The 23,929-nt window shown below is 33.8% G+C and overlaps 1 protein-coding gene and 1 long non-coding RNA gene across 7 annotated transcripts; both read right to left on the reverse strand.

Annotated features, from left to right (window-relative positions):
- Positions 2,865-4,796, reverse strand: LOC107643876. The gene is made up of 2 exons (XR_001621149.2): positions 4,245-4,796; positions 2,865-3,277 (listed from the first exon to the last, which is right to left on the reverse strand). It is a non-coding gene; the product is annotated as an uncharacterized LOC107643876 (long non-coding RNA).
- LOC107643877 (small RNA degrading nuclease 5) lies at positions 7,048-20,045 on the reverse strand. 6 transcript variants are annotated; one of them, XM_021124305.1, is made up of 16 exons: positions 19,559-20,045; positions 18,972-19,025; positions 17,712-17,869; positions 17,138-17,194; positions 16,990-17,055; positions 15,500-15,630; positions 15,301-15,413; positions 14,280-14,408; positions 12,729-12,799; positions 11,479-11,538; positions 11,183-11,238; positions 10,406-10,466; positions 9,784-10,051; positions 8,932-9,113; positions 8,512-8,804; positions 7,048-7,334 (listed from the first exon to the last, which is right to left on the reverse strand). In XM_021124305.1, exons 3-16 carry the CDS (start codon positions 17,820-17,822, stop codon positions 7,211-7,213), a joined length of 1,722 nt encoding a protein of 573 aa, XP_020979964.1. In that variant the 5' UTR covers positions 17,823-17,869; positions 18,972-19,025; positions 19,559-20,045; the 3' UTR covers positions 7,048-7,210. The 6 variants fall into 6 exon arrangements, with proteins under 6 accessions (XP_020979964.1, XP_020979963.1, XP_016203111.1 ...); XM_021124304.1 differs by lacking the exon at positions 10,406-10,466 and adding an exon at positions 10,190-10,250 and having other exon boundaries at positions 18,946-19,025; XM_016347625.2 differs by having other exon boundaries at positions 18,946-19,025.

Below are 23,929 nucleotides of genomic sequence, written 5' to 3' on the forward strand. Positions count from 1 at the left end.
TAAAATATGCATGATTGTGTTTGCCAGTGTATTGAGTGAAGTATTGACCAAATTTTTTTGGTTTTAGGCTCGAATATTGTCCAAATATTCTGTTGCACATACTGAACATAATCAGAGACCAAGTGATTCGAGAATCTGAAGAAATAAGACTTCCAAAGCCATCTGCTGCCCTCTCCAGCCCTTATTGTAAATTCACATCTGGGAATATAGATAGTAAATAGGATCTACTTTGTTTGACTGGTTGTAATTAACACTATTTTGTTTAACTTGTTTAAAAAAACCAAACAATGTATATATGTGAATATTAATGTAAATGTTATTGGAAATTTAATGTTAATGTATATATCTGATTCAAGATGAATTAGTCCTTGTCCTGTTGGTTTGAGATGTTGTTTTGTTCCAGGTTGACAGTGAATGGAATCAGGGTATTTATCAAACATTAAGAGCCCAAAAAAATAAATGAACCGAAATTAATACATAGGGTGAACCGAAAAAGTGCATATATAAATATAACAGAGAGATCATTTTAAAAAAATGTTGCTATTAGTATTCAGTTTCAGAAACTCTTGAACTCTTTGGAATAATTTTTGTAGAACTTTTCGGGTTTCTCTAGTGTCTTGAAAATCATCCCGACCATTGGGACAAATTGTTCATCCACAACACACCTGGTCTGCAGAATGAACCGAGCATGTTATCATGGTGAAACAATTGTATAGTACTAAATGAATGGAACATTATCTATTATATAAATTCAAATTCAAACAGCTTTCTGCATAATGAACCGAACACATCATTATGGTGAAATAATTGTATAGTATTAAATGAATGGAACATTATCCATGATATAAAATCAAATTCAAACAGCTTTCCACATAATGAACCGAACACGTTATTAAGGTAAAACAATTGTATAGTACTAAATGAACGGAACATTATCCATTATATAAAATCAAATTCAAACAGCTTTCTACAGAATGAACCGAACATGTTATTATGGTAAAACAATTGTATAGTACTAAATGAACAAAACATTATCCATTATATAAATTCAAAACACCTGTCTCTACAATTGAGAGATTATCAATTCAATTCAATTCAGAACACGTGCATACATTCAATCCAATTCAATTTAACAATTGCATTCCATTCAATTCGATTAAAAAACAAATCCAATCCTCATCTGATTGATTCATTTCAGAAGAATAATTCAAAACGCTCTCATTCAACTGATTTGAAGTTGAATCATTCATTGTTTTGATAGAATATTGAAATCTGAAAACGAAGAAGATAAATCCACAAAATCGAAGAAGAAAACAAAGAAGAATAGGAAGAAGAATGACGAGCAGCAGAGAAGACTAACGAGCAGAAGACAAGAAAAAAGAAGAAGAATGACGAGCACAAAGATTGCAGATCCGAAAATTACAATGCAAATTGTTAATGTTGAAGAAGAGAAGAAGAAGAATGTTTACGTTGAAGAAGAGGTTTACGTAAATTTGTTACGTTGATAGGAGGAAGAGGAGGGCGTGCATGTATTTTACATAACCTGGGGGAGGGGGAGGCGCGTTAACAAAAAAATGTTTGAATGACTTGGATAGGTTTTTTATATAGAAGTGGAGCATTATTGACTAAGTAATTGACAGGTATCTAAATAGATTTTGACTTGGTCTAAACCTTGATAATACATATACTCTCTTACACTAACCATAAAAGATTTAGGCGCTAATAAATCTACCCATAAATAAATGTTGCACCGATAAAAAATAAACTGTAGTTGACAAAGCTATTCAAATTTTAAAATATTATTTAAAATTTATAAAATATCCCTTTTAATTTAACCCCACGTCTCGATGCTTTTCCACTCTCTTTTTTTTTTCTTTCTAATATTACACTACACCTATCCATAATTAAATTAAGGTTTAATTACTCTGTTGGTCCTTATAGTTTTGCAAAATTTTCAATTAGGTCCCTATACTTTTTTTCCTTTGAATTGGGTCCCTATACGTTATTTTTTTTTTCAATTTAGTCCCTATTAACGTTAAACGTCAAAAAAATGTTAGTGAATTGTGAAATTACTTTTATACCCTTAGGAACCTAATTGAAAAGAAAAAAAATATAGGGACTTAATTGAAAATTCAGTAAAACTATAAATATTCAATGAAAGATATTCCTATAATCCATATTCAATGATTCTAAGACATGAAAAATATTCTTATAATCCATTTTATTTTGTCACTATCATTTTTTTGCTTATTTATATACAAATTGTACCAAAAATACCTTTTCTCTTTTTTTTTTTTACTTTCAAAATACCTTATCTTAAGAACCTAAAAAAAAGAATGGATAAAATGAAATAGAAATAATAGTAATAAGCATATATAAAATTCGGTTTTCATCCTTCAAGTATTCATTATGATAATGTAATATTTTACATTTATATGGATTCATAGAATATAATTTGTGTCTTTATTATATCATGGTACACAATAATAAATCACAAGGCTATGTAATTTGTGTTTTGAAATTTAAAATCTGAAAATCAGTTCTTGTGTTGCAGCCTCCCACTCCCTAAACTAGCATAGAGATCAATAATAACATTGATAACGGACGGTTTTGAGCCGAGAAGAATTACGAGAGAGTTGAGAGAGCAGACTTCAGTTTATCAGTACATATATGCAACCATCCTGGTAAATAAAACAATAATTTTAGAAATCAGATAAGATATAAAAAGGGCTGTGTAAAGTGCAGTATAAACAGAATAGCATATGAAAAACCATTAGAACTCTGCCTCAAGATCTAATGAAAAATGGCATCATAAAAACATTGTTTGGAGTGGTCATCAATCATCATTCTTTCCAGGTAGGTGGCAAACATAAAACTGTTGTGGAGATGTATTGTAATTTAGTGCAGTGCACAAAGATAATAAAATCGCCTTCAATTTCTTTCCATGCCATGATATGAACCAATATATCTGCTTTACATATTTACTTTCCCATAGTATTAGTTATTACATGAACAAAATTGAAGCTCAACAATATATATATATATATATATATATATATATATATAGCACAGTTAAATTATAAATAGCATCCCTGGCCAGAAAAAAGAAAAGCCTTTGCCGTTGAAGTTTACTTGTTAGTCTAGAGTTTTATATCTATTCGGTTGTTTGAGCATGTTATGCCTTTCCAATATTGTCCACACAGATCATCACCACTCACTTGCCAACCTAGCTGTGAAGGTGAGATCATAGATTGAAATAAAATCCTTATAGCGGCCGCTGCATCAAACATCAGAAAAGAGATAATTTAGCAAACCCAAGACATGCATTCATCATCATTGAGTTTACATATCTAAAGATATGGGATAACACTCTAGACAAAGTGAACCATTAAGCAGTAACCTTCAATATTTTACATCTATACATAAGTATACAATCTGGGTGCTTAGTCTTAAATCTAAATTTAGAAAATTATGGATAGTAAAAAAAAAGAAGACAAAAGGCAGCCCCTCTCTCCATTGACTTAAGGAAAGAAACAATGGAAAGAAAACCTACAGATGATACCACACATTTCATGAACAATCAACTCCCATGGTAACAATCAAAAACTAAAATATACTACTTAATCATTTCATGAACATTCAACTCCCATGATTAAAAATTTGATCTTCAAACTCTTGAGCCAAATTTTGTAATGAACAGAAATTAAAATTGGTGTCTTGTGCTCAGCAAACTAGAGTAAAGGAGTGGTATGGTCTTGTGCAATTATACAGAAGACAGGCTCAAGTAACTTGCAAAAATCATAGTTACTTAAGTACTGCAAAGGAACATCCTATTATTTGGATCAGACAGGACAAAGCCCTGACAAAGATGAGTATACTAACATGGGAAATTGCTATAGTTCAATAAACTAAATTTAATCTCTTAGAAAGTTAATTTTAAGAGTATTCTATCGTACTCAAATCATAACTCATCCAGAAAAGCAAAGCAATGATATAATTTTATAGCAAATCACAAGAATATAATAATTACAAAGAGTGTTTTCCTCTTTTCTTTTATGGAAATTGAACAACAAAATAGAGCCCATACATGCTGAGAATAAAAAACGAGAAACATTTTGACTACTATACTGAGATTCAAACCAATTTTAATTAAATTTTTTCATCTAATCTAAGGCAAGCCTAAGACCATCGATTAGAATAAAATATTTTCAAGAGAACAAAGGCAAAGAGAGAGAAGAACCTACTCGTGAGTCTGCCGAAAGAGAAACTCGCAGCTCAATAGCTCGATTGACGAGATTGCCAGCGTAGGAGAATGTCGCAGGAGGAAATCGTCGCTGGAAGAGAAGCCGCTGGAAGAGACGTCGCTGGAAGAGACGTCGCTGGAGGAGAAGTCACAGGAGGAGACGTCGCCGAAGGAGACCGTCACTGGAGAAGACGTCGCAGAAGGAGGTCGCTGCTGGAGGAGACGTTGCCGGAGGAGACCGTGAAAGGTACCTTCCTGGACTTCTCCGGCATTGAAATGTGCGGGAAGAAGATGAACCCTAAAACCCTATTACTGTGAAACAGAAACAGAAAAAAGAAGAAGAAGAAAGAGGAGAGAGTAGTGGTGTGGTGAGGGAAGAACCGCAGAGAGAGGTTGCAGAAGGAAGCGAAGGGAGGGAGATTGTGTCAGAGTGAGACCGTTGAGGAGGTGGAGCTCACGCGCCCTTATTGTTGGGGTTTATATATAAATTGCGTACAACGGAATTCAGAGAGAGCTATATGTGAGTTGAAGTGAGAAGGGTTATTTTAGAATTTTAAAAATATAAGAGTGATTTATTATTTTAAAAGAGAGAATATTCGTTTTTTTAAGAGAATATTCTGTTATTTTAGACGTTTTTGTCACGGTAGGGATTTAATTAAAAAAAAATAACGTATGGGAACCAATTAAAAGAGAAAAAAGTATAAGGACCTAATTGAAAATTTCGCGAAACTATAGGGACCAACAGAGTAATTAAACCTTAAATTAATCCCCCCCTCTCTCTCTCTAAAGAATTAGTAAAACCAAGATCAGCCAAAGCAATAACATTGTAGAAATCAGTGCTACAACATTCCAATATATTATTCTCATGCGATTTGAATAATTAAAATTTCTCCCGCTAGAATCCCATCAACACTAGCCTCTACTCTCCCTTTGTTTGTACTCGAACCCAATACTAAAATCACCTGCACCTTGTCAAATTCAACATTTGCTCCTCATTCATTCAATGCGAAAACTCCACTAGTCGAACCACATTCATTCAATGATCTCCACGACCAAACCGTGCAAGGCATGGATTTCTCCATTATGGCACACGACGGAGGAAATGGACCTTTCAATCTCGATTTCGTTCGCGATGGCTTGTGGAAGCTTGAAAAGCTCGCGCTGGAGAATAGAAGAGACCTGATTTGTATCATTGGAGGTGTACAAGGAGATACTGTGATCAAAGATGTTAGATTCCTTTGCCACAACAGCTATAGCATTCTCGCTGGAGAATGTGGTTGGCACTACAAGCTTGTTAAAGAAATATGTGTTCCAGCGTAAGTTGAAGAAGAAGATAGATAAGATAAATCTATGGTGGTTGTGGCGACGAGAAGCAAGTTTACAAGGGTTCATAGCTATGGACCTATGGCAATGGCTGTGGAATTTGGTGCATTCCTCTGTCACTACTTTTTGTTGTTGGAAAGGGTTGTGATGGGACGGGTTTGGAATTCGGGGTGGATAAAATTATTAAATTAGAGTTATAGTTGGGATTAAGATTAGGTTAAGTTAGAAAGGATAATTTAAAAATTTTAAATAATTTTTAGAATTTAAATAGTTTCATTAATAGAAACTCATCTTTCATGAGTACATCAATTTTATTTTATTTTTTGTCCTAAAATTTTTATGGTTAGAAATGATTATTTACTTTAATGGTATACAAATAATTCGAAGAAGTTGGTTTGAAATTTTTAAAATTTTTCATTGACTATTTTGAGATTTTTAAACTCTTCAAGGATTGTTTTATGTTTCACTCTAAGGATTGATTTGTCCAACTCGCACATGTAAATACTTAATAGCTACATGTGTGAGTTAACATTCCACGTCAGCAATCACCATTAATAACTAACGAAGGAGAACTTTATTGTCTAATAAAAATAAACGTTGGAGACTGTGTTATGTATTTTGAATTTGAGGGACTAAAATGTCGAATTTTAAAAATTTAGAGACTGATTTGGATAATTATTTTTAAAGATTAAAACTTAATTAAAAAATATTATTTTTATTAGTGATAAACCACTTTTACATTTTACAAACTGCTAACATATTTGATCTAAAAATTTTTAGAAATATTTAGATAGTTATTTAAAAAACTCATACAAAAAATTGGATAAAAATTCAATATTTAAGGTTTTATTTTTCATTTTTTAAGAAATTCTTGGTCATTGGCAAAAAACTTTGCAAACAAATATTTACTTAACTTAGAAACCAATCTACTTATTTTACAAAGTAAACTTGAAAAATATGGCATCAAAATTCAATCTACTTTTTGAGAATATTTTTAATATTTAACATTTTTTACATATTTTAAAGAGAATTTTGTTAGAATATTTTTATCGTAACAAAATTCAATCTACTTTTTGAGAATATATTTTTCATATTTAATATTTTTTCATATTTTAAAGAGATTTTTGTTAGAATATTCTGTCAACGTATTTAAAAATCGAAAACGATTTTTAACAGGTTAACTTTTTTTATATATTGAGATCCAACAATATTACAGCTTACTTGAGACTCTCTTGCAAAGTTGGGAACCAATTCTATGTTTTTATTTTTATTTTCGGTTTCTATTTTTTATTCTCTTTTTTAAAACTTAAAAAATAAAAAATATGCACAATAAAAAATGTTTTTCATAATTATTTTCTACTTTGATCATTTCCAAATCAAACAAACACTAAAGATTTTCAAAGTATTTTCTTCAAGAAGAAATTATATATTTGGTAAACAATAATTTCTATGCTCTTAAAATTACAAAGAAAAGCTGCATATTGACCATCAAGGAACCAAAATAAATAGAAGTGACTATATTTTGAAATGCGGGAGCAGTATATTAGAATCATTTGCACAACCAGGGTTCCCTTTTTTGCCCCGACGAGGCTAAGACATCATGCAACAAATTATCAAGAATAATCAGTATTGTATTACTTCTACTTAGTGCTTTACACCTACAAAACACAAAGCTACTTCAGCTCGCGCCTGAACCTCTTCCAGAATTTCCACAAGCTTGTCTCGACAAAAGTTACTCTCACCCTGCTCAACCAGCATTTTCCTCAGCCTTCAAAGAAAAATAACGATGAATTAACCATCAATTAACATGTCCAAATCACATATATTAGTTGCACAGCACTTGGAAGTACCAAACCACTATGTTTGTTCCCTCTCTGCTTAGCTGTTTTCTCATTTTCAAACCGCAAGACATATCCTCACTACTGAGATAAACCATCATTTTAGCCCCCCAAATGATATAATTTTTTAAGATCATCTCAATGACAATGCACACCATTAATAACCACATTTGATCAATTTTTTTATGACAAGATTTAGATAATAACAAGGTTATAAAAACAGGACTGGTCATGAATCCGTAAATTTATAAGTTCAAAATAATATATCATTTAACTGCTTCAACAGGTTTTGACCGATTCACTGACCACCAATTTCTTAGCATGCAGCAGACTAGCCAGGTCATCAGCTCCCAAATATTCCGGTCGAATCGGCTTTGGCTGGTCTAATCCAATTCTTAGAATATTAAGGTGCATACAAAAAATTGAACCCAAATTTATTTTTTAGATTCATTCCATTTTTCTTTGAATATTTGGACATTTGTGTAAATAAAAATTGCCAAAATTAATCCCCTTAAGTATAAACTCACTAAATTTGCAGGATTAGAAAATCTAATTTTTCTAAACAAATTAGTAAAGAACTGGCTTGAAATCAGGAGCCAAGATGTCATTTCTTTTTTGGGGGGTTGATTTGTCAAAAAACGAATCTTCAGGGGGTTTAAAATAATAGTTTACTCTAAAATTTTCAAGCCATAAATGTCCAATATTTAGTTCTCTAATATAACAAAAGTCTGAATAACATTATATGCATATGATGCAACATAATGTGATAGAAAAGAAAATAGAACAAAATTCTATAGATATGATAAAAACATTATATCATATACATTATTTATTTCAGACATATCCTTTTATAGAAAAAATAATTTATTTCCGGCATATCTAGACACAAACTTGCAAAGTCACACATCCGGACACCAAGTAGAAGAAATTATATATCTTGAACTCAACAATGCTGTATCATTGCAGGGTCAAACATTTATTTCCTCCCATGGCCATTGTAATAGTTCAATCAATATAGCATTCTTTTATTTATTTATTGAGAGAAGGGGGTTGGGGGAGAAGAAGAAGCAGCAGCAGCAGTAGAAGAAAGAAAAAAGGCATCCGTACCTGCGAACAACTGCTGTGTCTCCATGACCGGTGCAAATTATCAACATAGCATTTGTGGGCAAGGATGTATACACAGAACGAATTCTGGCATCCATGCGTGCCAGAATTTCCTTCAGTTCGGCAGGTGCACTCATCTTCCCTTTACCATTGTCACGATTCTTCTGACATGTAAATAATGCCATCATCTCTGCAAGTCTTATATTCAAGTCCTCTGAATCTTCAGCTTGTTTCTGTAAGTATGATTGTAACTCTGAAAACTGAGTCCATATAAAGTGTACCTTTTCATTCTTCACCTGACAAAAAAAGGCATAAAGAAAACGCTAGGTATATCCAGACTAAAAAAAATAAAATAAAATGAAACTGCAAGTATAATTGTAACAAGGAGAACAGTTGCAGATATAGATGGGTGTAACCATCTACCTCCTTGTTGGTCTTTGCAAGTGCTTCATCATCAGAGGTCACTGGAATTGCATGAGAAGACTCAGAGGCATATCGTCTTACAATGGATATATCATCAATCAAGGAAGATATTTTGCCAGACTCGCTCAAAACAGAGAGGAGCTTTTTACGCATAAATGATGGAGGGGAACCAAAGTCGGGACCTGGTTGAAAAGTTAAGCAATTAAAGCCTGTCACAAGTCATACAATATAGCAAGCCAGCACACTCTAGTTCAAATTTTGAACACAGACAAATAATATCACAAACAAATCTGTCCATCACATATATCTGTCAAATATGAAGCTTATTTACGAGCCTGATAAGACATACAAATGATAATAATTCTTTGCGAAAGGTAATTTGTTCAAATAGATCAACCCAAACAGTAAGAACAGTATGGGCATGATTGAGATACAACCTGAGTTGGGAACTCAGGGTTAGCCTATAATAATTAAAAATATAAGTGGAAGATACAAAACTCATCCATTAATCTCAACAGATTTTTTATTATAAAGGACAAATAAGCTACTAAACATATTTTGTGTAGACACATTTTTTGTTGAGACACCTATACGTATTTAATTTTGGTTAAGGACTTGTGTGTGTCTACGAAAAATGGTCAGAAACCTATTTATCCTTTACTTTCTTTTTATTTTATTTTTTATAAGAGAATAATTTCATTAAGAGAGGGACAAGAAAAAATAGAGGACAAGAGTTCTCTACACAAAATTAAAACAAACAGAAGACCTATCTATAAAGCATAGCTTTCCAATCTCTCAACACTTATCTATACAAGTTCAATAATCAATGCAGCAAAAGAAAGAAATACTTGCCATTTCTGATCTTTAATAGTGCCAATTCCATGGTTGCTCTAGCATCTTCAACACTGTCATGTCCACTTGCCAAATTCTGTATTTCCCTTGAAAGAAATCTTTTAGCAAGATGCCGTAGAGCAGTTTTATAAGAAGCTCCTCGTGGATTTTTGTATAACACCGCTGTGTCAATTATCAAGTCATGTGATATCTTCAATGCCAGTAAATCATTTTCCAAAGAATGTCCAACAAGGAAAGTCTCTTTGTAAACCAGTTCTAGAAATTCTTTCTGCAATGGGACATATGAAACAAATCAGGAAAACATATTTTCAGCTTAAAGAATCAGCATGCTTACAAAATTTTATTCCTACTAAAAAACAAGTTAAATTAAATTAAATTAAATTGAAGAGAATTCAAGTCACGCAACCTGAATATCTCTCAGCGTTGTCGTCACCCCATCTAACATCTCGTATGTTATTCCACTAAATCTGCACATGATAAATAAAACTATCGCTTCCAGTTGACAATTTCAATTGAAGTCCAGAGAAGACAGACAAGTCCAGAAAAAAGAAAATTCACCCTTCTTTTTAACTTTATACCAGGCTGTATTTTTCTTTTCATATTATTTTTCACATCACGCAACCTGAATATCTCTCAGCGTTGTCGTCACCCCATCTAACATCTCGTATGTTATTCCACTAAATCTGCACATGATAAATAAAACTATCGCTTCCAGTTGACAATTTCAATTGAAGTCCAGAGAAGACAGACAAGTCCAGAAAAAAGAAAATTCACCCTTCTTTTTAACTTTATACCAGGCTGTATTTTTCTTTTCATATTATTTTTCACATTAATACCTACTTTTGGTTTTTTTTTTTTTTTTTCTTTCCTTTTAAAATTTCTTATAGATTATGCTAAAGGATCCCACTCTATTTTGGGGTTTCTAACCTAAGTAACAACATAATATTCTGAACCACATGTAACCATTTTAGTTCTCTACAAAAGATTATAAGAATTGATAGATGACTGGTGAATGTCAATTCCCCACATCACTCCCACCAGAAGAAACAGGAATTCAAATACTAGGTCACTTTTGAACCATACTCAATTTTAAAGTTATAAATTTTGGATATGGAAGTGAGAGAAACGAGGAAGAATATATTATTTTTAACACAGCAGCATATGAGATGGATCAACTGGCGATAGGGGAGGGTGTCCTTTGGAGCCAAGTTCAATTCCGAGACATGCAATTTTTGAGAATTCAGAAAATTAATGCCTCAAATTGGCCCATCAATTTGACCAGTTCAATTGCAAGACTGGTCCAAAGGGATCTCAACTTCATTTATTTGTTTCAAAATAATCAAATAATCTATAATTAACCATTCTAGGCAGGTTGACTGAGAGAACAAACAAGAGCTACCTTGTGTTGTAATCAACGATATCATTTGATGGCTTAACCAATTTATCTATCACAACCTGGAAAGATAGGAGTAATAATGTTAGGAAACAGGCCTATCTGTGCAAGTACTTATAATTCTAATCAGTTGACTTAATCAGTAAAACAGGATATGAATAATTGTGACTAGGGGAATTTATCCTTGTCTAATCCCTTTATATGGTGGTGGCGGGTGGGCATCGGGGTGGTGATGGTAGTAGTAGTAGTAGCAGCACCAGCAGCAATTAAAATAATATAAAAAAAAAGCCTGGTTAATATACCTGTCCATTGATATTCACTAGCGTAACTCTTGTCAGCTCAAAACCCTCCGTTGTTATGCACTGTCAGGAAAAATAATAATAAACAAATAAGACCAATTGTCCATAATCAAATATGTATTACGTAATAGGTACAAGCAAAGTTACAGAAATGTTATAACCACTTTAATTTGCCTAGGTATAGATTCGGGACTTCCAAAATTTCAAATTTCCATTAAAACTTCAGTTAATATGGTTTTCAGTTATTCTCCAATCCAATGCCACGATATAGAAGTGTGAAGTTTCCTCAAAAGTGAGAAAACTCCAACTGTGGCAATGGCCAATCCCAGTCAATGATGCAACTGTGAATTGAGAAGAATCATAAGATAACTAAATTCAAATGCTTGGGAGCTTATCATTCTCTCATACATGTCCAGATTTAATGAGGTTCCAAAATTTCAAGCTCCTTTGTAACAACCAGTGTGAAGATAACAGGGAAAAAAAGCAATGGAACAGTTATAGAAGAGGGGAAATAGAGAGAAATAGTGACAAAAGGGGGGAAATGGATTGGATTCAGTAAGAATTCACCCTCCCCACTTAGTGTATTATTTGACGGAAAAAAGGAAAGGAGAAAATAACAATGGCAAAGGGATTTGAGAGCCCTGCCTCTCTCCTAACCTGAATCTATCCTCCAAATTCTCAATGCTCTCCCTCATTCACACTCACTCCGTTAAATCCCCTCTCTCCTATCTCACCACTAACAGAATCATAATTGGATTGCACAACCTTCCCACTATCCTTGCAATGTGGCGATTCTGTTAGATCAGTGGGCCCCTCCTTCCTCTCACTCTTTTTCCTTCAGCTATAGCTAAAGGGAAGAAGGGGTATTTTTCCTCTTCTAGTAATGGGGCCCTAAGAAGGTTCTCCTTCCTCTGTTCCACCTCCAGGATATGTAACATTCTTCAAGTAAAAAACAATATCAATCTGTTCTGCAAAGTGGGAAACTGAGAAATTTTATTTGACATCCCACTACCTAATTAACAACTTAAAACCCTAGCAGAGTAACACTGAAAATCTCCAATAAGCAGAGAAAGCTCCTTCCTACTTAAACCCAAGTAATTCATTTATTCTTTTGATAGAAGAGTATTATTGAGAGAATAAACAACAGGGACTGATATAATACTCTTACAAAAAAGTCAGCCATATAAATATGACAATGTAACTAGAATATAGGAAAGCAATATCACTTCCTTTTCCCACACCGATAGACTTACCATCTCACAATCAAGCGCTAAGATCTCATGAAAAGAAGATCCCGACGGAGCTGGCAAAGTAGAAAGAAAACCTGTACCAAACAAGTATGCAATAAGCATATCATTGCCAACTTTCTTTCAATAGAACTATAGATACCCCAGCAACACTATATATATGCAGTTATAACTTATACGGGGATAAATACATAACTTTTCAAGAAGACAAGAAACGGTAATAATGACTGCTCAATGTATATGAAGCCACACAGATTAAACTTTAACAGAATGCACTAGTAACGTTCATCATGTCATTTCTAACCATTTTTCATAGCAATGGAAGCTTTGGATAAACTTCAAAAAAACAAATACATTCTTGTATGAGCACAAGTTAACCAACTCATTCTTGTGTGTAAGATCAAGAAAGATGTGGTGAGCTTGTAATCAGTCAAGTATATATATATATAGACACCAATTCCTACATGCAATACACTTACTACTTTCTGATTCTGATTTTTAAGAAGGGTAGATTACCAAAATAGTAATGGAAGGACTATATCAATGACAAAAATATGCCAAAACTCACCCAAAAGATATTGTGATCAAAATGCCCAACCATCAAGTGATTGAGCGAGCCCATTTCCATTAAAGGAAGACACTAACCTGGCAAAGGTTTAGTGTTGAGATGGCAAGCATGCCTATGACATGGCATCAAGTTTTAAATAATTAGGAAAAACTGACCCCATATTCTTATTCTTTATAATTTGAAAAGCACGCCAACAATTGGTTTGTTCACTCCAAAGCCTCTTTATCAACAACAAAGTCAACAATCCACATTGACTCCTCCAGGCTCCAAACCACCACCACGGATACCAACACCACAACCACTAGCCTCTCCAACAACCACCACCACCACTGCCATCCACTCCTCCAACCCACCACTTTCGATGGCGAGGGGATAGAGGCAACAGAACCAAAGGTGGTGATGATGGAGATTGAAGGGTTCTCCATGTGAACATTGTTGCTGTCAAGTGTCAACAAAGAAAGCGTATGTCGAGAAGCAATGCAGCATCTTTCCGGCAAAGGGTTCTAAAGAGGTGGTCAGGGTAGTGTTTGGGGAGGGGGTAAGGGAGAATGTGAAGAGGGAAGTTATGAAGAGGAGGATGAAGAAGGGAGCACGAACAGGTGTAAGAACAGGCTTTTAGTCAACACCTGATTCTACAGGCTGGTCTGGTCAGATTCTCAATCACATTTACCATGTCATCATCCATGTTTTACCACATCAGTGTTTTCCATTAACAAAAACGGGCTCCCTTGACGGTTAGTCATTTTTATCAAACTAATACCAACAGGCTCTTGTCCTTTCTATGTTTCAAAGTTATTTGTGTCAACAATATAATTTTTGGGTTACCATTTTGGTACTTTACCCTTTTAAGAAACCATCCAAAGTGTTTGCAAAAGTTTAAGACCATCTAATTTCTTTCAAAGATATGTTTCTTATAATATATGTGAAACAACTTGGGCCATGACCATGAGATAACATATTAGTAGCACTGAACAAAAATAAAAAATCACCTGGCTGATTAATGGAATACCCATTATCTTCCAGTTCTTTCTCCGTTAGCGTATAATATGTAATAGGGAAAGGTATGTCTTTCGTAAGATCCATAAATGATAAATTCTCAATACCAAGCTTGCCTCCTCCTGCATGAATATATAACATGTTTTCATATAGTGATCATATTAATATTAATCTAGCTATTAAATTACACAATTGCATTGAAATGATAGTGATTGATGCAATCATTGTTTTAACCAGTAAAAAATCATTTTAAAATTACAAAACCATAAAGATGCAAATGATCTCATAGGCAAGGAGTAGAAACACTAGAAATTCACAAATGGAAGTGAACTAAGAGATAGTTTACATTACTTTCGTCACAGATCTAAGTAACCAAAATTTGTAATGGGAAGAAATGGAAATTCAACTAAAAAGAACATAACAAAACCACGAAAAACTGACTTCTATGCCTTACTACCATTAAGCCTCTGATGCTTGTTGACATTACAGCATTTCTAAGAAGAAAAATTTGCTTTAGCACATGTACATAAATTTGCAGCATGAAACCATGAACATGTGAAAAAACACATGATACAAATTAGCAAGAGCCCACAATGGCAGGACCCAAGAATTGCCAACTTAGATAAATATAGTAAAGAAATTGATCTTTTACAGTTCCCTACCCCTTCACTAATATTAGAGATATTAAAATTACAATCCAGAACAAACCTCTTCTAGGAAATTTGATTGATGGCTTCATTTTTACAACTCATATCAGTCAATACTCATCAATTATACAAAAAGTTCAATAGACAGGATTCCACGTTAATGCTAATTTTCTTGTACAGATAAGGGGGATTAATAAATAGGCAAAAATGCAGGGACAGATATTAACTGTTTCACAACTTCCAGCCATGATGATAATTCAGATACTTCAAATACAATGCCTAACTTTGCTTGAACAACATAAAGTAGAAAGCCTTAAATACAAGACATAATTGCCCCTGGGGAATGAGGATCTATAGGAGTACATACCTTGTTGAGATAACAATGCAGAATTCCTCTTAACTGAACCAGTTTGATCCCTCTTTCTTTTGACCTTGCATGTTAGGAGTGCATCTATTGTCTGCATACTATCTGATACACAGCTAACGAGAAGGGAAAAATGGGAAAAGTTATGTAAGGATAAAGAAAATTTTGAAGGAAATATAATGCAAATACATTTCCAACATACCTAAGAGCTAGGACTGGCCTTGGTTTCCCACAGTACTTTAAACTGGAAAGCATTTTAGACTGTGACAGAAACAAAGCTGCATCCAAACCTGGCATATAGAGCATAACCACTTTGGGAATAAGAGGTTTATTCTGCAAATTGTGAAACTGCTGCATCAGTAACACTAGCAAAATACAAAAGAGATATGCCATACAGACTTAAATTATGGATTATTGCAATTTTTTTTTGTAAAGAGACAAAAGTGATCAATTAATTTTTTAATAGAAGATGGGGTTGGCTAAGAACCTTTTCCTACTAACGATGACAACTTCACATAAAGAGAATTTCCTACTAGCCGACCCCACCTAGTGGGATAAGACTTTGTTGTTGTTGTAGTTGTTGTATCTCACGATATCAAATAATATCTCCTATAAGTTATTTATGTTCCAAGCTTGGTGCATATTATCTATGTGCTCAAAATTGAGGGGGAGTATCAGAAATTAGCAAAGAATCATATCATATCAAAGAGTATGAAATATGATCTCTAAGGATTAGCATTGATATTTATAATTTATCATTATTCTCTGATTTTATTTCCTTATTAATATTATGGTTTTACAATTATTATAAATAGAGGGTAGTACCAGCCAGTATTCCTCTCATGTAATACATAACAGAAGTGTAGTATACTCTTTCTCTCATTTGCTGAGTTACTCTTTACTCTATCGTTTTCCTGGTTAATCATGTATTTTAATGCAAGTCATGTGGAACAAAGGCTTGAATAGAATTTTTCAGAATCCATCAAAATGATATTAAGCACAATGCTATCTCACTAGAATTTGAACTACTCTAATGCTTTTCTTGTAAATCTCACTATCAGTAATTCAAATCATTTCCAAACAGAAACAGATTTTGCTTGGACAAAATAATTAGGATATCTAAACCCTGAAGCTCAAAACTATTGTTTGGACAGTTGTTAACTAGATTACTACTAATGAGAAATGACATGCTTTAAAAACAGAGGCCCCTTATTGCTTTATCCCCTAATAATATGTATGGCATGGTTTATATTCCAAATTGGGGGCCTATCTTTTTTGCATTGCCCAAAGACAAGATCTCTTTGGATCAAGGATTTCAGCATATTTGGATAATTTGGTGTTTGATCCATTAAGTTAAATTAGTTTCTAACCATTCTCCTAATATGATCCTTATAGAACAAAATATAATGCCTATCTTCTTGTTCCCGATAAGAAACCACATTAAATCATTAAGAGAATCAATGTTTGCTTAAGAGTTGTTAGTTATATTCAGTGGCTATCAACTCACAAGGGTCTACCCAAACCCCTGCCCCTAGACAAACAGACAAAAAGACTGACAGAAAAAGTGCTGAACAATCTTGATGAAAAGTCTGAAATACATGATGTAATAAACAATCAATACAGAATTTATTTGCTCATATTCTACTCAACATTTACTGAAACTAGAAAAGGAAAACAGAAGATGGTTTGAACCTTTATAAAAACCCAAGATGGCATAAATCCTTCCCCAAGCACCCAAGTTATTAGTCCTTGAATATCCTGTTGTATAACACCAATCATAGTCATTATATAATTATTAACAATACAAACATCAACTTACATATAGCTCGCAACAACCTACATTGAGATTTAGTGTTGAATTATCTTCTGGTGACTTGAAAACAACATCTGCCTTGCCCTGCAAAAGTGCAACACATTAAACAAGTGCTGTTAACCAATATATAAATGAAATAAAAGCCTATGAAGAAGTAAACAGCCAAAGAACCACAAAGAAAAGTTTTGGGCAGGAAAATCAGAGCTCAACACTATTAAGCATCAATCAATGAAAATGCTAGCATTCAAGATATTATGATAGTCAATATCATCGCATGCAATGAAGCATTTTCACAATGAACTAATACCGCATAACATATGATATCATGGAAAAACATACTAGTGACTAACAATAAATTGAAACTCACCCAACCAGAACAAGAAACATAGAAAATTATCCGTTATCGCTCAATTTTGGATCAAACAGTATCCAAGATCAACTCATAAACCAAGGTTCCGAAAAATGTTAGAAAGCATCTATAATAAACAATTTTGCTTTAATACAGTCTAAAATGTACAAGAAAGAAACTACCAGAAGGGCATAATAGGGGGAGAACAAAGAAGAGTGTCGCGAAGAATAGAAATATAAAGAGAAAACTTACTTCGGGCCCATAGACATCGTAGAATTTGCTACTACATTTCCCGTTAGCTGTAGAATCATCTTCCTTGCTATGAAGGGATTTACTTTTCTCCCCCGACCCCAAGGATTTCATTCTATTTCTCAGTTTCTTCCGACTACTATTTTGGAGTCCAGAGACAGCTATAAAAAAAAGGGGTGTGATCAGAAAAGATAGAGTTGAAATCAGTACACCATTATAAGGGATGTACGTCCAGAAATTGAGTTTAGGTTATTAAACCAAACTGATTTAAGATGATCAAACCAATTACAAATCAGTTTTAAAAAATAAACCAGATCAAAAAATGTGAACCGGTTTTCAAAAAAATATAAACGGTTTCATATCATAATAAGTAAAAAACTGGTTTCAAACAGTTTCGCATCTGGAACTGGTTTTTGACAACCGGTTTTAGTGTAAAGTTTAAACTCAATCAGAATTCTTTACTGCACAGTAATCTTAAGCTCAACTAGACCAATAATTTAATAGAGATATGAGATTCAAAAGAAAGAACAACTTAAATAATTCACAAGAAGCTTTCCGCAAGCACATAGATTTTACACCTATTCACTGATAAGAATATATTTTTAAAAAAAAAAAGAAAAGAAAATTCACATAGTGATCCTTAAGAGAAATTGAAGCTGGGCCCACCAATTAAGAAACATAAACAATATGAGAATCAGAATGATAAACAATCTAGTAGAAGAAAGGACCTTTAAATCCATAATTAAGTTATGTTGAATGAGAGAAAAAGAAACAACATAATCTATCTTGAATTTTTTATGATTTCTGTCAGCAAGGAAATGGAGCTACCAACCAAAGGCACGGCTGACATGAACTTGATGCTGTTTTCAGCATGTTTTCAATCAAACGTAACTAGAAGAGATCATTCAAAACAATATCATATTGGAGAGACTAATCTAAAAAGTGTGTTTCCAATCAGTAGGAATGATCTTATTTTTAAGGGTCTTTCAAAAAATTTGAAAAATCAATCTCCTCAGCTATATGACCCTTTGCACCATGTTATATAAGAAGAACCAGCACTTACTCACATGCAATAGTCACTTGTTATTTTGTTGCTACTGATAAATGTAAATTGTTTTAGGAAAGATAAGGACCTAAACACTTTCCTTCTCTGGTTTAATGAATGAATTACACTCTAAGGCATGGCAGGGAACAAACATCAAGAACCTCCAAAGCACACAGATGAATAAAAGGAAACCTGATATGATTTCGTGGACTGATCACCTTGCTCCCATCACCACACTTTAATTCGGCCGGATACCAATACAGTCACCCTTTCTGCAAATAACAAAGCAAAAACAATGAAATTCAAATTCCTCAACCAGAAAACATGAGAGATTGAAAAGAGAGAACAAAATCCCCTCACATCTTATAAAAGAGGACACTAGGCTCAACACCAGAACAAGATGGAATAAGGTGTTCATCGATAACAGTCATCATATAGTGCGGATATGAAACAACTCAGATTCAACTTTGTTCATATACTTCTTAATCATATATATAGCCACTATCAATACCTGAAGTTCAAAGAGAAACTACTTTTTATTCCTAATGTCAAGTGTGTGCGCTACACAAATAAGTTGCAAGTTGTAACACTCTTTTTAATAAAATCCTATGTTTAAATTTTAAACCATAAAACTATATTGGGGTGCCACATTACTTAACGTTCCTAATCTCATTAAATAATAGATGGAAACAGAGAGATTTATAGTTTAAGACAAAGAAGGATGGAAGAAGAGAGATTCATAACACTGAAACATTGAAACAGGGGAAAGAAAAAAGGAACAAGGAACAGACGAACATAAACGAACCAGAGAGAAACAGGGAACCAGTGGCAAGGAGCGGCGCCGAGCAGAGACGGCGAGCAGCGGCTTCGGTTCTTGTTCGACAGAACGGCAGAGAGAATGCAAGAGAGGGAAGACGGAGAAAGAGGAAGTGGAGCCGGACGGTGGTGCCAGGCGCGCCGCCGATGGTTATTCCGGCATCATCGCAGCAGTGCAGCGCAGAGAGGAAGAGGAAGCGACAGACGAAATTTTTGGGTTGGCGAGGAAGGAACACGCTGTTTTCCTGAGCGAAGGATGGTGAGGAAGCTCAGGAGTCAGGAGCTGATATGTTGCATTTAGGGTTTTAAATTACCAAAATAACCCTCAACTTTTAAAAAAATTAGAGGAAATCCACCATTCGTATATAACGAGGGCCATGCGGCCATGGCGCTGCTGCAATTGGGGTCGTTGTGGTGGCTAGGGGTGGGCAGAACTCGATTTGGCTCGAAGATCCGACTCGGACCCAGAGTATTTGGGTCAAAATTGGCTCAGTGTAATTTATATCGGGTAAAATCCGAATGCAAAAATAGTAAAATATTACTTGGTCTATCAATTCAAGTATTCAACCAAGCAAGAATTTAAAGTTCGAATCATCCGGTCAGACAGAAATTTATTAAACAATATTTTTATTTTCTGTCTCTTATTCTTAGAGATTTAGGTCATCATTCATCTCAACTCCTAAGTAATCAGAGTCACTTAACTCCTCATAGTTTGCTAGTTTGCTGCCAACGTCTTTTTTTTTTTGTCGACTAAAATTCTAAAGATCCTTAAAATTAAGTTTTGTACATTAGCATAACCCATGAAATCCTTTAGTAGTAAGTTTCGTGCACTAAATAGCCGCATGAAATCTCTTAGAAATTTTTCCTTCAGTTTTTTTTTTATCTCTACCTGGATGCTCTGAAATTGGAGAAATCTTGAAATCTTCGTTCTACCTTTTAAAAGACCTAAAGATGCTCGATCAATAATATATAACTTTATAAATTCAGTGCATGCAGCGTTACAAAGAGAGTTAAGCATTAAAGGAAGAAGAAGGAAGATTGAGGCAGAAATCCGGTGGAACCCCCCACCACACGGATGGATCAAAATCAATACAGATGGTTCCTCTTTAGAAAATTCGGGATTTGTTGGATACGGAGAACTCATTAGAGATGAACACGACAGATGAGTAGCAGGATTTATGTACAATATTAGTACTTGCTCTGCTTCTCAAGCAGAGATGTGGGGTTTGAAAAATGGCCTTAATATGACATGAGAACTTGGATTTAGAAAAGTTGTTGTGGAGATGGACTCGAGTGTTGTCCTGGATTTGATTTCTAACAAGAGCAAGCGCAGAGACCAACTTGATCCCATAATCAGAAGTATCAAGGGTCTAATAAATAGAGAATGGATGATTGAATTCAGGCACACCTTCCGTGAAGGCAATAGAGGTGCAGATCTCTTGGCTAAGGAGAGTCTTAAGTGTCCTCTAGGCTTTTCAATTTGTGGATCTCCCTTCCCCTGCTTTATAGCTCATTCTAAATGATAATTGTAGAAGGGTTTCTAACCCCAAATTAATCCCAGTTTTGTAATCCTTTTTGGACTTTTAGCCCCGATGTTTAACCAAAAAAAAATGAAATCCCTTAGAAATACCAAAGTCCCTGATATTGAACTTCAAATACCACAATAGTCTTTTTACCTTTTCTAAAGTAGATTAACAATTAAAGTGATGATCTTGCACCACCATTGTCAATATAAATACTACAACAGATAGTTGGTGTGGCAAATGAATGTTGGTGAATGGTGACTTAATGTGATAGTTAAGCGTGCGTTTAGTTGGTGAGTGTGTCTATCCAAAACACAGATAAAGTGGTACTTATCTATTGTTTGATTAGTGAGACACAAAAATACACAAAATTTCAAAAGATATGAGAAGACACAAAAGCACACAAAGATACAAAATTTGTGTATGACAGCGAGAGGTAGAATATAAATGTTGAGACATAAACACAATATTTTTAACATTTATTTTCTAACTATATCCTCATTTATCTTCCCCTTCCTCCCAATTCTTTTTTCCCTTCCACTCCTAAAACACAGAGCCACTGTCGCCTCTTCTCCCGTTGTACTACCAGTCCACCGCCGCCTCTCCTCCTCCTTTCCTTCCACCTAAATCACTGCCGCCTCTTCTTCCTTTCTTCCACCTAGACCACCACTACCGTTCCCCATCCTTTCCTTCCTCCCTTTTCTCCTCTCTTTGGTGGATGTGTTTTTAGATTTGTGCACCGTTCTTCCTTTCTATTTCTCAATCTACCTTCGTCTACTCTTCTATTTGCAGATTCATATTTCTCTACCTCTCCTCTCTGTCACCATCTTTTTTCACTTCTGCTTTATTTTTTTGTATAATTTAATTTTTTATTTGTTTGAATTTTGGTTAAATTTTGTTAAAATAATTTTGTATTGATTTTGTTGGATTGAATTTTTTTAATGATATTTGTTAGATTAAATTTGTTATTTAATTTTAGATTGTTAATGGTGATTGTTTGATTGATATAGTGGGTGATTCTTGATGGTGGTAGTTTCGTTGAGATGGTGGCTATGTAGTGATAACAAATACGGGTAATATTGAAATTTTAATAAGACTGAGATTTGTGTATTCTATCTTGCACTTAGATACCAAACAAATTAAAAAAAATTGTGTTTTATTGTGTCTATATTTTTAGGATCTATGTCTCTATGTCTATGTTTCAAAGTATACACAAAACAACCGCAGCCTAATTTCTTTTTAACTCTAACTCTATTAAACCATCCATCTTCTTTTTTTCTGATTCCTTCTTTCTTTTTGTCTTTTTTCTTTCTCGTCACTCGCTTTCATTGCATCTGGATTATGCTTTTTCTATTATCAATTGTGCTATTCCCATAGTTCCTCTACACCATGTCTTCAATCTTCTTGTTGTCCTTAGTCATTGTTTTGTTCTTCATGTTATTTTGACTCAATTTAAATTTGATTTAGACCTGATATAATTGTTATCCGAAAATGATCAAATTTCATTAGGTTTAGAATCGAGTTAAGATTTTTGTAAATTTTGGGTAATTATTAAATAATTAACCAATAAATTAATTATTATTCAAAGAAAATAGAAAGTTAAATTTGATAAGTTAGATGGGTAGAAATAATTAAAATAATAATTTTAACACTAGTTTTAAATATTTTGACCAAATATTGGGTCAACGGACTGAACCAGTTGAATTGAGTCCAAACCGGACCCAAGGCCCATCCTATAAAAACACCAAAAATGAGTTTTCATTCCATTCACCCACGGAGATACGCTGAAGAAAAGAAGATTAACTTTTAGAAAACCTAACCCCCCCCCTCCTAATTTTAAATCCTTATCACTTTCAATCTAGCGCTCCGATTGATGAGCCGTCAGCGGTAACACATTAATCTCGAAATTTTCTACAAAACTCACTGAACAATTTAGTAAGAAAATCTCAATTTCACACCCAATTCTTCTTTCTCCAATTTTGAAAACTTTGAGTAAAAGTGTTGAGATTTTGTTAAATTTTTGTGTTTAGGATCAAATTAGTTTTGTGGAATTGCCGGGTCTTGTCCCGAATTTTCATCGGTAAGGTGAGAAACCACTAACTCTTGTGAACCATTGATGATTATGAACCCTAGTTTGATTTTTTGCGGTATTTATGTAGAATTAGAGAGAGATATATATTTTGGAGACAAATTTGGTGATATTGATGACTAGAAAGCGAACCGTGGAGGTTGGATTTTTGTTCGGTGATGATTCAGAGCTTTGAACACTTGAGAAACAGAGATAATTGAGGTGCTTCAATATTAGGGAGAAATTGACCAAGGTATGATTTTGGTTTCTCGTAGATAATATATAATGTTGCGTGAAAACTTAGACTAGACGACCTAGAATAAGTTGAATTATGTGTTGGTGCAAACTTAGTGGTTTTGATTAATGCAATATGTATTGAGTTGATATGATTGATTTTGGTAACATGATGATTTTGATGATGAATAATGATGTATTGATAATTTATATATAGAGTTGTTATGAATATGGACTATTGGGTTGAATCTTATGAAATTGTACAATTGATGTATATTATGGAGTAAAAGAGGAGTGTTGAGATATGGTTTGGTTTGGTTTGTTTTGGTGATGTTTTGAAGCATGGATTATTGGTATTGAGTTGAGAAGTTGTAAAAATAGAGATTTTTCATGTTTGAGAAAAACTTGATTTGTAACCGAAAAACTTGATTTTTAACCAAACTTTGACGGATCATAACTTGGTGATAAAGAAATAAAAGGATAAACAAGAAGATAAAGATTTAAACTAAATAAAAATAGATATATTGAAATTGAA

This window comes from Arachis ipaensis, chromosome B05 (genome assembly GCF_000816755.2).
Source record: "Arachis ipaensis cultivar K30076 chromosome B05, Araip1.1, whole genome shotgun sequence".
Classification (NCBI taxonomy): Eukaryota; Viridiplantae; Streptophyta; class Magnoliopsida; order Fabales; family Fabaceae; genus Arachis; species Arachis ipaensis.